Here is a 12,752-nt window from a genome sequence, read left to right as displayed (position 1 = left end):
ACCTCAGTGGATCAATGAGCCACTACGCACGATGAGAGTGCTCGGGCGCATCTAAGCGTCCAAGTCGAATATGCAGCCTTATTAGTTACACCTGTGTTTGGCAAGTTGAAAATATGGCAGCAGCATAAAGTAAAGCTCCTGGATGGAGCAGCACAGTGGCAAAATTACATAACTGGAACTATATCAGTGTGTCAGTGTACCTTTAATTAATTTCATAAATCAGTTTATTTTCACCTGAGTTAGCTTTCATTCTAATTTACACAAGCTCCCGCTGTCATGTAATGCTTCGTTATAATATTGATACCTCAAAGAAAAAAAAAATTGCTGGTGTAATAATAAACAGGTACATTTCCTGTTAATCCCATGTTTTTCAGACGTTAAGAAAGTGATTGAAACAACAAAAATTCACCACCAACATGTTCAAACATTGGATAATTTTAGCAGTGAGCTTACTGGGATTTAGTTGGGGATGGGGAGGTTGTCAAGTAAGTGTCCTGCCCTCTCAGCGTTATTCAAAGTGCAGCGAAAAGCCTTCTGCTGCTCGAACGTGCATCTCAAGTGTCATATTTATAAATATAGACAGGCGGCTGTCTGCCAACTGAACAGCACAACCAGCCACTAACAACATTGTCACCGTATCCCCAAGGAACAAGTTAATGCACACATGTGTCTTAGGCCTAACACAGGAAGAGAGTGAGATACTTTCCACTTTTCTCTCTCTCTCTCTCTCACACACACACACACAACAGGAGGGGGAAAGATTATTTTGTCAATCTTTTATTAGTAAACAAATTGACAATTCCCTTTTTACACATTTGGAAATACACTGCAAACAAGTGTTTTCAGGCCTTTTGTAACAATCAATATGAAACATAGTAAAAAGCTAAATATGGTAACTATAATGCTGATGGATTTACTGCAAACGGTGTACAAGTCTATTGTGGTCACACAACTGGCTTAGAGTAGAATACAGTTATTGATTTGTGTGCAATTTGATGGTATATATCTACACTGAAAAATATACATAATATAGATTAATCACATTCCCAGGGCCAGCCCAAGACTATTGGTATTTTTCAATGCAAAACTGGCATACAGTTTCTACCCATGCCTGTTTTCAAATAAGGAAAAAAAAAACAAAAAAAACACGCATGTCATTGTCAAACTTCAAATAGTTTTAAGCATTTATGTGATTAGCACTTTAAATCACTATATTATATTGATAATAATAAAAAAAGGTTAATTATGTGTGATGTAGTAACATGGCTTTGACATTATTTGGCACCATGTTCTTCATTAGCGATGAGAACTGAGCAAACAGTCAAAACCTACGATGACATCATGGGACATTAAGAAGTCTGATACCTTTACAAGAACGTTTCATCAAGTTATTTCACAGAGATAATAACAGACTGCAGACAGAGGGTTAGTTAGTAATTAATACAAACAGTCAAAGTGCAGCTTTCCAAGTACCAGAGCGATTCCCTTTTCGATGTGATTGCTGAAGCTATGTTAAATACTAGCTAGAGTTAGTATTACGATGTAGTGCAGGCCGAATTATCCAACACAGCAGCGTGAATCAAAATCCATTGCAAGTTGAAAATTTGACCTAGAATGCCACTCTGGTTTTCAAGAGATTTGGTTGGCTTCATCACACTGCTCATTTGATCAACTACGTATGAGCAAAACTGACATCAGATCAGCATAAAGTGAGGTCAGTATAAACCTGTCATTATCATCTGTTTGAGACTACAGGCAACGAGATCCGATTTTTTGCATGACTGCATGCTTTGATGTGTGAACATAACACTCTGTAACTGATTTCTTGGACCAAGTCACATGTTACCTTCATCATAGTAACAACTATTGCACTCCATAGGAAAAGTCTGAAGAAACGTGCAGCAATGCTTAGCACACAACTGATCAATACAGATACATTTAAGATGCTAAATAAAGTGGCATGCGCTGACAGAAAAGCACACAATCCAGATTTATAAATGCAGTCGGATTGAGCCCACATCTGCATTTTTGGCAACTTTGCAATAAGGTTTTAGGGCTAAAAGGGCTTAAAAGATACAGACAAGCATGAAATTACACAGAATTAATAAGTCTGTGGGAGTTCATGTGTTAACTGCTACTGAAGTTCAATTAGGCCAGAATGAGAGGTGCATTTAACTATTGTAAAATAGCATTATATTCACAGAGGAGTAAGAATTTTCATGAATGTCAGAGAATGATGGCGCTCTGTGAAAGCTGTTGTACGGTGAACCATATTTGACTGAAACCAACTAAAAGCTGGACCTTCAACAAGTGCCTGGAATTTAGGGGAAAGAGGCAAAAGAAGTTGGAATAAAGGAAAATCAGAAAGCAGACCTTGGAACACAGCACATACAGTAATTCAGAGCAGAATGGAGACTATGGTTCATTAAGGGGTCAGCATGTCGACACAGTGCCACGTCTAATTCTGCGCCTATAATGTTCTGCAAAAAAAGGAAATTTAAGCTCTAAAATCTGAGTTTCCTCTGAACTATGTCTTGTTTCCAGATCTCATTGTTTTCATCGCAGGCCAGGTAGTAAAACAACATGGCAAGTGCGAGCCAGTGCTGATTATGTTAAAAAAGGAAAGATGAAAAAATGTTTATGGGACAATTAAAGAATTTGGCAGGACCTCACAAATATCAGCCTCCCCTGTAAAACTGTTGTAAAGTAGCAGCAAAGGATTGGTGACAGGCCAGTGAACAGTTAAAACAAGATTAGAGAAAAATAAAGCTGAAGTAATATTGTGACACAACTGGCAGTATACTGTGTGCCCTATGGGGAACTTCATATTCAGGATTCACTTAATACCTTTTCAGTAATGACAAGTGGAAGCGTGCAGCACGTGTGAGCAGCTGGGACTATTATATAATAATAAACTTGAAAACTCAGCATTTCCAGCCCTGATTACAGCACCATCATTGGGAGATGTGGACTGTGCAGTTTGTTATCGTTCTCAGGGGGAAGTGACAGTCAAAAATCCTTACGAGCCAAAGTGAGGAGAGCAAAGTTCACAATTAAAGGAATAGTTCATTTTGGATATACTGTGTGCTTCTCTGCTTTCTGTCAGAGGGTTAGATGAGAAGAATGATACCTTTCTCATATCCGTCTGTGTCATATAAGGCAACAGCCAGCAGCTGGTTATTTTACATAAGCACAAAGACTGGAAACTGGGGTACAAGTCTGGTTCTGCCTCGTTTATGATCAGTAACTGATATATGGAGTTTGTGCTAAGCTAACCGGCCGTTGGTTCCAGCTACATATTTACCATACAGATGGTGATGGTGTCAATAATCTCATGTCACCCTAGGCAAGACAAGAATCAGCATATTTCCCAAAATGTCATCCTATCCTTTAATATAAGGAAGTTTGCTCCCACACACCTTTCACTTCTGAATTTCTAACCATATGATTGCAATTTACATCAAAACACCCACAAAACATCTTGATGAAAACAGCAATCACACAATAAAACTAGTGTGCACAATCCTTCCTGCTACACTGAATCACCAACATCTCTCCAAAAAACCCTTCCAATGAGCTAAAAAGAGAGATTGGTACAAACACTGATGACCACCATAACCTCTTTCATCAAAACCTTATGATAAATTAGTGATTACACATTAACAGTATACATGGATCCTTACACAACTGAGACTGTTTGGGGTGAGATCTCCCAAACAAACGAAAGGCAATAACTTAAGCAGTATCAAAATAATTTGGTGAAATTGAGCCATTTCAGCACATATTTTGGTTGAAAGATAATGGATTTGTACAAATTTATGAGTACAAATGACTCCATGAATAACTACTAGAGCTAGTTGTAAAGTTCTTCGGATCAACCATTGGGCTATAATACACCAAACAGAGGTTGATGTCCATAAGAAGTCAGTTAAATCATATGTAGGGGGGTCCTTCTCTTACACATCATTGTATTAATGCAGACATTTTTTTATCAATGCTCAGTAAACTTGAAGTTTTTCTCCTGCCAGCAATTTTCAGACAATACATGACAATTTGCTGTTGTTGAAAACTCATTTGCTACGGCCATCAGTTTGGCAATACTGCACCCAGGTGTCACTGATAGCAGGGCGTTTGGGGGTGTGTGGCGGCTGTAAGCTGAAGCAGGCCGGGGACGCGGGGGGAGAGCACAGGTCAGGTCACAGGTCATGTGGGCACAGTCATCGGCATCATCAGCAGCACGTCCTGCGAGACTCTGAGGCCTGCCGTCCCAGTTTGAAACCTTTTCCCGAAGTCGCTCCTGCCGCGTCTGCAACGGGGATGCGCTTACCTTTGAGGAGACACACACATGCACACAGGTTGGCAGCACTCAGCTTCCCTTTACTCCATTACCACATGCACGCTTTCTTAATGCATAATTATACTGTGATTTTTATATCTATTTCAAAAATACACCATTTTCCATGGTAGCACTGCATTCCAGTGAATTGACAGTAATCTTGTAGCTGTGGCCCAGTTTCCTACAGCTCACTGATTCTCAGGGAGTTTTTTGCGCATTTAGTGTGTTCACACTGGAAAAATGACAAAAGCAAGTGATCTTTGAGTACGCTGTTGATGTCCACTATTGTCCCACAATGCAATGCACAAAAAATGGAGTTCAGTACTCGCATATGAATAAAAAAAAATTAAACAAACTGCAAAAGGTGGTGAGACAACTGCAGAAAGGTGCAATAAATAGGCAATAAATATTTTGAAAAACATTTCAGTTTTCTCTTTGTGAACTTGAACTTACACTGAATTCTTAAGAATACAGCACATACTGGATATGAGTAACATAACATAATGAAATGATACAACACATGCAGCATTGAATGTCAATCAAGTCTTAAGTATGCAAAACCACATATGTATGCTTAATTTCTCTTACCGGTATGAACACACACACTCAAAACCTGCTTCGAATTAATATGCAGCAGAGAACTGGGACACTGAGTTGTTTCATCTCTAGCTTATCAGCTGCCACTCAGAACTGAATCAACTGGTCCCACAACCCCTCGTCTCCGCAAATTTGTGTTTGAAAATGAAGTGTCGAGATGTCATGATTAAGTGGATTGTGCTTCACTAACAACATGACATTATCTGGAGCTTATTCTCAATGAGCACATAGCTGTCAGAAGTGTGATACAAACACAGACAAGACTGATAACGTCCTGAAATATTTAGAAACTAGACTTCTAATACGCAGTACTGTTCAAAACATAGTCAACCTGCTTGAACACACAAAGGGAGACAATTATATCAATGCTGTGTAATTTGCCACAGCTTAATGGGGACCTAAGGATGTACAGGCCAATGGCATTGAATGCTAAGAAAACACACTCACTTATCTCTATAAACACCTCGTTGATGTTAATGGCATTCTTGGCACTGGTTTCTACAAAGATGGCATGGATGGAGTCAGCATAGTCCTTGGCATCCTTCTCTGGCACTTCCCTGTAAACACAAGAGGCATGTAAAAAATTATTATCTTGCAATATTGCAAACAGATTCTCCACTTTCATGCATTAACTGATAACCATCAAATGTGCTTCTACAGCTATTACGTGGGAGATTTCCCAATTTCATGGATGATTTTATTACCAAAAGCATATCCAGTATGTATCTTGAGTCTGGGAAAGGTTTCAATTTGGTGGAAAATATGGAAAATCAGTAATATCTGTAATTTCTCCTCAGTTTTTGAAATGTGAAAAATTATTCAGTCCAGCGTACATAAGGACAACTTTCCTACTAGGAATCCAAAGCGCCTCAACAACCATAATGATTGACCAAGAGTGGTGAGAGTCTGATCACCTTCTATTCCACAACAGACAAATCACACCGATTACTAATCAGTGTGAGAGCCAGCATTCCTCCTTTAGCTCCAATGGTATTTCTAAACCAAACATGATATTACTCCGATGCTAAAAGGTCATAATATTTCCTCACAGGAACTTTTTCCATTTGAACCAAACATTTCAAGTCTCATCGTCACTCAGGTTGTAAATGAGGAGGCATCATCGTCTTACACATGAGCATTTCTCATGGCACAGGCAGTATTATCTGTAATTCAGGTTCACCTGGCGTCTGACAGGTCGCATTTGTTGCCAGCGATCGCGACCACGATATTCGGAGGACCATGCTGGCGCAGCTCCTTCACCCAGTTCTTCAGTGTTTGGAAGGATTCCTGATGATGCAGTGAACAAATTACACTGAATGAAGCACTGAATACTTCTAATGAAAGTTTAAAAGATTGACATTTTGTATAATATGCTTATTCGCCTTCTAGCTCAGAGTCAGATTAGAAGATAGATATCGCTCTTGTCTTTATGGTAAATGCCAGCAGATGGTTATCTTAGCTTAGCATAAAGACTAGAAACAGTGGGAAACTCTGACCACGAGTAATAAAATCCTCTGAACCTCTAAAGCTAACGAATGAACACATTCAATTATGCTTGTTTGATCTCTATAAAAAAACAAAATTGTATTACTTTCAGACAAAGTCAGCTAGTTGTTTCCCCAGTTCCAGTCTTTATGCTAAGCTAAACATTGCATTAACGCACAGATGTCAGAGTAGTTCTGATCTTCTCCAACTCTTGGCAGGAAAGACTACATTCATTTCAGAAAATACTGAAATATTCTTATAATAAATGTAAGACAACACAATTGAACTTTACAGTAAGTACTTAGTGGATTAGTAGATAAAGTAAATAATACCTCTTTCGTGATGTCATACACAATGATGGCTGCAGCTGAACCTCTGTAGTACATTGGTGCTAGAGCACGAAACTGTGGGAAGACAGAGAGAGCAAGCGACGATGAGTACAGGACAGTGTTGGACGGGGAGGAGGCCTGCTTCTCTAAGACCTCTTCAGTCTGCATCGAGCTTTGAAACCATGTGAAACGAAATATGATGATCGGAGCAAAGACCGAGAACTAAAACGATCTTCTTCTGAGACAATCAATCCCGACTCCTCTTTGAACTCTGTTTACCTTGATTTCCGTCCAATTTTTCATTTTTTGGATATAAAAAAGGTACTAAAATATCACAGCTGTATAATTGTACTATTATGTACTTTGACACTCAATAGAGCTCAAGAAACAGCGTTCAGGCTTTTCATAGACTACGGCTAATCCGTTGCATAGCCACACACGGTGGTGATTACGTCACTGAGTTTCATTAGACTCAATAACACTGGCTGTAACAAACTCAGAAAGAGTATAAACATGAGCAAAAAAAGGCACCACGTACCATTTTACTAAACCAAAGGCCCAGTGTTCTGAGCCCATAAGCCAAGTGGTTTTATTTAAAATGGAAGTATGGCAAGTCTTTCCACCAGGACCTCACACATGTGGTAGCCATCAGGAGAAAGATGAGCAGAATGTGTCAAAAGCTGTTAGCGTTTTGATATTTATGGAAGACTATACATTTGATCTTAACCCAGTAGATCACAAAGCCCCGCATAATCAAAACAACATGTGCATTTCTAAATCCATAGCTGCCTCGGAGGCTGGGGGTTCTTCTTTTGCCAGGTTTTGGTATTTTTCTGGTAAAACACTTTCCAGCGCTCACTGAATCCTGGCTTCAACAATTAGCTTGCTGTCGTTATATCTAAAACATTTTTTAAACCATGCTTGTAGCATGACTGAAATATCTCAGCAGCTATTGAATATACATGAATTCACTGCGCTCAGAGGACGACACTTACAGACTTTGGTCATCTGACTTTTCCTTTAGCGCCACCGTGAGGTTCACATTTTCTTGACAGCTTCTTGAAGGTTTTTTTGAAATTGGGTTCAGACATTTCTGCAACTTTGGTGACTACCTGACCTTCCATCATATTTCATCATCGGGTTATCTTTTTTACCTCCTCCAATATTTCAGCCTCCAACCAAATACCTGCAAAGCATTCCCTGCAGCTAATGCTAACAGGCTGAACTTATGTGGTGAACCTGATAACAATTACAACTGCCTAACATCAGCATTAGCATGTTAGCATCTGATAGCAACAGCTTGCTGTCTGAAAGCACCTCAACACAAAAGTGGAGTATGAGTTCATTCCCTCAAGATTTTTCTGCTGAGACAAATGTGGACTAGTAGCTGCTGATCTCAATTCACTTGTAATGTGAATTATAGCAAAACAAACCAACAGTATATTTAAGATGAATATGAAAGTTTAAAAATAAAAAGGATTATTTCCCATCTCCAATTCCTCACCTATTTTTATGCCCTCTATAAATTTACACTCAACTGGGCCTTTTAACTGACTAGAAAAACCATGTGTCAGTGTATTAATAATGATATTTATACCAAATGAAATAATCCGTGTCTGAAAAAAAGACCTTGACTTGGAATGACCCTGCCCTCCCGCCAATTCTATTTTCCTTTACAATACGATGGAATAAACTATCCGTCTTGGAGTGACACTGTTACCTCAGGAAAGCACACATTCAACATAATTATAGTTGTTACTGGCCCCAAGTCCACCAACGGGAATCCAACTTGGGATATTTGGCAGCGGCACTGAGGAGAGTGCTGTCTGTTTCATTGGCTAGTGTTGAGCCGCACTACCACCAGTCCTGTGTGGTCTATCTCTGCCTTAACCGAAAGAGTAATCACAGCGAGACCAGACGTCTGGCCACACAGCAGCCCAGAAAACAGCCCCAGTGATGCCCCACGAGTGCCGATTAATTGCTGAAACCACGAGGTGGGTGCATAATGAAAAGAGCCCTCCTGTTCCAGTAGGACTCAAGGGTTCACTTGCTTGTTTTGAGAGGGAACGGTTAGAGGGGGAGGCCCCGATGGGCCACTGACAGCTGGGCTCAGATGTACTTGTAAGGCCTCATCTGGTCTCGAGATATGGATGGCAGATCATGGAAATCACAGCGCTTTCCTTTTTGCCCTGGTCACTGCTTCCATGTGCATTGGCCGACTTTGTGCTCCCCTTCCTCAGCTCAACAGATTTTGATAGGCCAAGGCTCCACAGAAGTTAGAATGCAAGCCATGAAAGGCTTCAAAATACCACAGCAGCTTTGTATGAAAACACAGACACATGCAAAACCTACCAAAGGAATGTTGCTACTTTTTCCTGCACAGATGTGAACTCCCTTAAGAGGCTGAGAGGCCACATGGGAGCGAAAATGTGGATTTGCGGGATATGAAAAAGGTGGAGAAAATTGAAAAGAACACAAAAGAATCGCAGAAGAATAGATTGATGCCAAGAGAAGAGTTGAAAAGAAACACTCAGCAGGAGGAAACACAAAGGGGAAAAAAGAGGACACTCTGGACGTGGAGTTGCAGCGACTCTCAGATAAGACACAGTAGCAGCACACGCCAGTGGGCTGAGACGGCTTGGGTTTCATCCTCTCATCTTATCTTAAACGGGGCTGCACTGACGTCCCCTAAAGGCGGTGAAGAAGCCGAGGCCCCCGGGGGGAGGGAGGATAAAAGACAAACAGCATCTTATCTCACCTCTCTGGAGAGGACAGCAGCAGGGATAAGACACTACAACGGCAGGGGATTGTGCATGAGAAAAAGAGAAGGGCATGTACAGAAAAAAGGAAGTGATGTGGAAAGCTAATGCAGAGAAATGTGAGATGCAGGGTGTGAGTCAAAAGAGAAAGTGGTTCCTTACACTGCAACTGTCTGGAGCTTGGGGCTGTTTGGAAGGCTTCAATGCTAAAATTGTACTCAAACACCAAGATGTACCCTGTTGCTTATATCACATATCATCAGTGAGTAGTTTTAAGGCCTAAACTTTGTGTGGGTGTGAGCTATAGGCTTACATATGATGCGGCACCTGGGCGTGATAGTTGCAAAGAAAGAACACTTCTCAGACATGCATGCACTCCTTAATCTGTATCTCATAATGCATGAATGCAATGAGGAAGAAGGAGCGAGAGGAAAGGGAGAGGCCTCGTGTTTCTACCAAACTCAACAGACGCCACTTGACAATTCAAAAAGAATGCAAATCCATTACACCACTTGCGTCATTAAAACTATGGAAAAGAGGACTCCTAAAATAAGAGCAGTAAAAGAAGTAGGTTATTGGTTAGGGGGCAGAACTCGGTCTAAAGAAAGGTAAATATTGCCCCCTGTCAGACGTAATGAATAACTGCACTGTTCACTTTCCCCCAGGCTGGTTCAGGGACACATGTACGCACGAACGTAGCTGGATGTCTCACTTCCTCTAAAGCCACATGGGAGGAATCAGGAAATTTCTGAATACCTGATTGATTACATTATCAAACTGTGTGATGTAATTTGACTGTACAAAGCCAAAACACGTGTGAATCTTGGTGTTCTCGGTGGACATTACTAACCCGCTCCTGTCCTGCCGTGTCCCAGATCAGGAACTTGTGCAGCTCGTTTTGGTATTGCACTGTCTTGGTCATGAAGGATGCCCTGGTGGAGAGAAATGACCTCATGATTGATATACTGACACATTACAAACATGCTAATTTAGCTGCTTTGTAAAATACAGACAAATAGAACTGTGAGTAACGCTTTTTGCTTTCATCCCAATTCATTTTCAAGTGTCTGAGACGGTGAGAAAAACACATATCTTCATTTACATCATCCGTTTGTTTGATATCTGATTAACTGTCTGCCAGCTTCAGTAAACAACAACCTCCCAAACGTAAAACATTCAATGACTTAATTACATTGTATTAATCGGAGTCCTGATACTGTATTTTTGAGGCTGACAACAATATCATTTGATTTCAAGTCTGAGTAAGACAATATATATATATTTGCCAGTATTCTGTGGATAAATCAGAGTTGAGATAAATTTGTCAGTATTTGTCGGCACAGTGGCAATGCTGTTTAGGATTTACCTCAAACATGTCTGCCATTTTCTGTACTGCAATTTCTTGTTATTCATCAGTCATCATATGCTGACACAGGAACAGCTGAAGTAAACTGAAACTGGTCAATAATATGTGTAATAAACACAACATTTAGCGCAGCTGATAGCAAGAACTCACCCAATAGTTGGGTTGATGTTTGGGTCAAAGCTGTCCTCCACAAATCTCCAAACAATACTCGACTTTCCAACGCCGGTGTCCTGCAGGGAATACAGACGATGCTCACTAAACACGGCCAGAAACCGTTATCACAAGTATAAAAACACATTCTCTGGCAATATGCCCGGACGCTACTGCTTTTTCGCAGCATCTTCCTCCTTCCTGCTCCTCTTGAAGACCTGTAACTTTGAGACAGTTGCCATGACAGATGTAGTTCAACTTACATTGTTTATTTTTTTATCTATTAGTTCATGAAGAGGTGGAGTTGTGAGAATGTTATACTGGTGGAGAGAATGGAAGCTTATGTTGTTGCTGTAAGCAGTCCAGACCTGCATGAATATTGTTCCTGTGACTGATTAGTAAATAGTGACTGCAGAAAAGACCAGTAATGTTATTTAGCAAAGTTTTATAAGGATTATGGCACTAGAGCAGCAATAATTAATGAGTATTTTTTTCAGAAAAAAGTCAAAATTCTCTGATTGCAGCCTCTTAAATGTGTATAACTCTGGTTTCTTTACTCCTCTATAACAGCAGATTGAATTTTCTTGGATAAGACATTTGAGGATGACATCATAGGCTACAGGGAACAGTGTTCAAGGTTTTTTTTTCTGACATGTTATATACCAAACAACTAATTGATTAATCAAGAAAATAATCAACAGTTTTAATTGCAATTAAAATAATTGTTACTTGCGGTCTTAGTGATTATTGTCATGATCAAAAAACTAGAGAAAAATGTCCAACACTGGACTCCAGTGGCCCAAGATGACAACTTCAAATGTCTTGTTTTGTCTGAAAAACAGCCCAGCTGATATAAATCAACACATCCTCACAGTTGAACAGCTGGAACAAGGAAATATTTGGCATTTTAGCTTTAAAAAATGGCTTAAATGATTAATTGATCATCAGTATTTTGGGAATCTTGTATTGATCAACTAAATTATTAATGGTGTCAGCTGTGTTTTAATCTTATCAGCAGATGACGGAGAAGAGATGTGTGGAGCTTACTTCAGGTATGTTTAAAGGGACACTGGTAGAAATAAATAAATGGTTTTATGTAGTTGTTAGATGCAGTTTAGACATGTATAGATGTTGCTCCTGTGACTGATTTAAAAATCTTAAAGCACAGAATAGACAACACCAGTATTTAACAATGAAATGTATGTATTGTCGCCCACTTAATCACAGGTATCAACACATTTAACTTGTGTAAACTGTATGTATCAGTATGGTGTACCAGGATGGAGGAGCAGTATGACTCATTTGTTGCCACAGGTAGTTAGATGAACTGTATGGACTGCATATGTACGAGTTCAGATAGAAATCGATGCTGACTTACCCCCAGAAGGCAAACCTTTAACTCTCTCAGCGACATATCGATCTCCTCTCTCTCAAAATGAGTTTGTGATGATGACCATTGACAGTCTTCTCCCCTGGCTACCTCTTATCTTGAATATTCTTCAGGTGGTCTACGTTTACACACAACTTTACTTCATCGTGGTCCAAACCTACCAAATGCACATCTCGGGCGATGTTATAACTCTTGCTGTTAGCGTTAAAACGTCTAGTAGTGCGTCGTATTTGCCATATTGTAATTACTGTAAACAGCTAGCTAGCTAACAGTGAAGCCACCAAATCGCTCAGTCTCCATCTTGAACTACGGCGTGCGGTCACGTGACTGTTCCTGCTCT

General features: G+C 40.0%; 1 protein-coding gene across 1 annotated transcript; it reads right to left on the bottom strand.

Annotated features, from left to right (window-relative positions):
- Positions 1-761: 761 nt before the first annotated feature.
- Positions 762-12,727, bottom strand: rab22a (RAB22A, member RAS oncogene family). The gene is made up of 7 exons (XM_076741421.1): positions 12,401-12,727; positions 11,023-11,102; positions 10,357-10,438; positions 6,751-6,822; positions 6,114-6,220; positions 5,381-5,490; positions 762-4,327 (listed from the first exon to the last, which is right to left on the bottom strand). Exons 1-7 carry the CDS (start codon positions 12,434-12,436, stop codon positions 4,230-4,232), a joined length of 585 nt encoding a protein of 194 aa, XP_076597536.1. The 5' UTR covers positions 12,437-12,727; the 3' UTR covers positions 762-4,229.
- Between the last annotated feature and the right edge of the window lie 25 nt (positions 12,728-12,752).

This window comes from Chaetodon auriga, chromosome 2 (genome assembly GCF_051107435.1).
Source record: "Chaetodon auriga isolate fChaAug3 chromosome 2, fChaAug3.hap1, whole genome shotgun sequence".
In the NCBI taxonomy this organism is placed as follows: domain Eukaryota; kingdom Metazoa; phylum Chordata; class Actinopteri; order Chaetodontiformes; family Chaetodontidae; genus Chaetodon; species Chaetodon auriga.
This window is presented reverse-complemented; position numbering and strand designations above follow the sequence as displayed.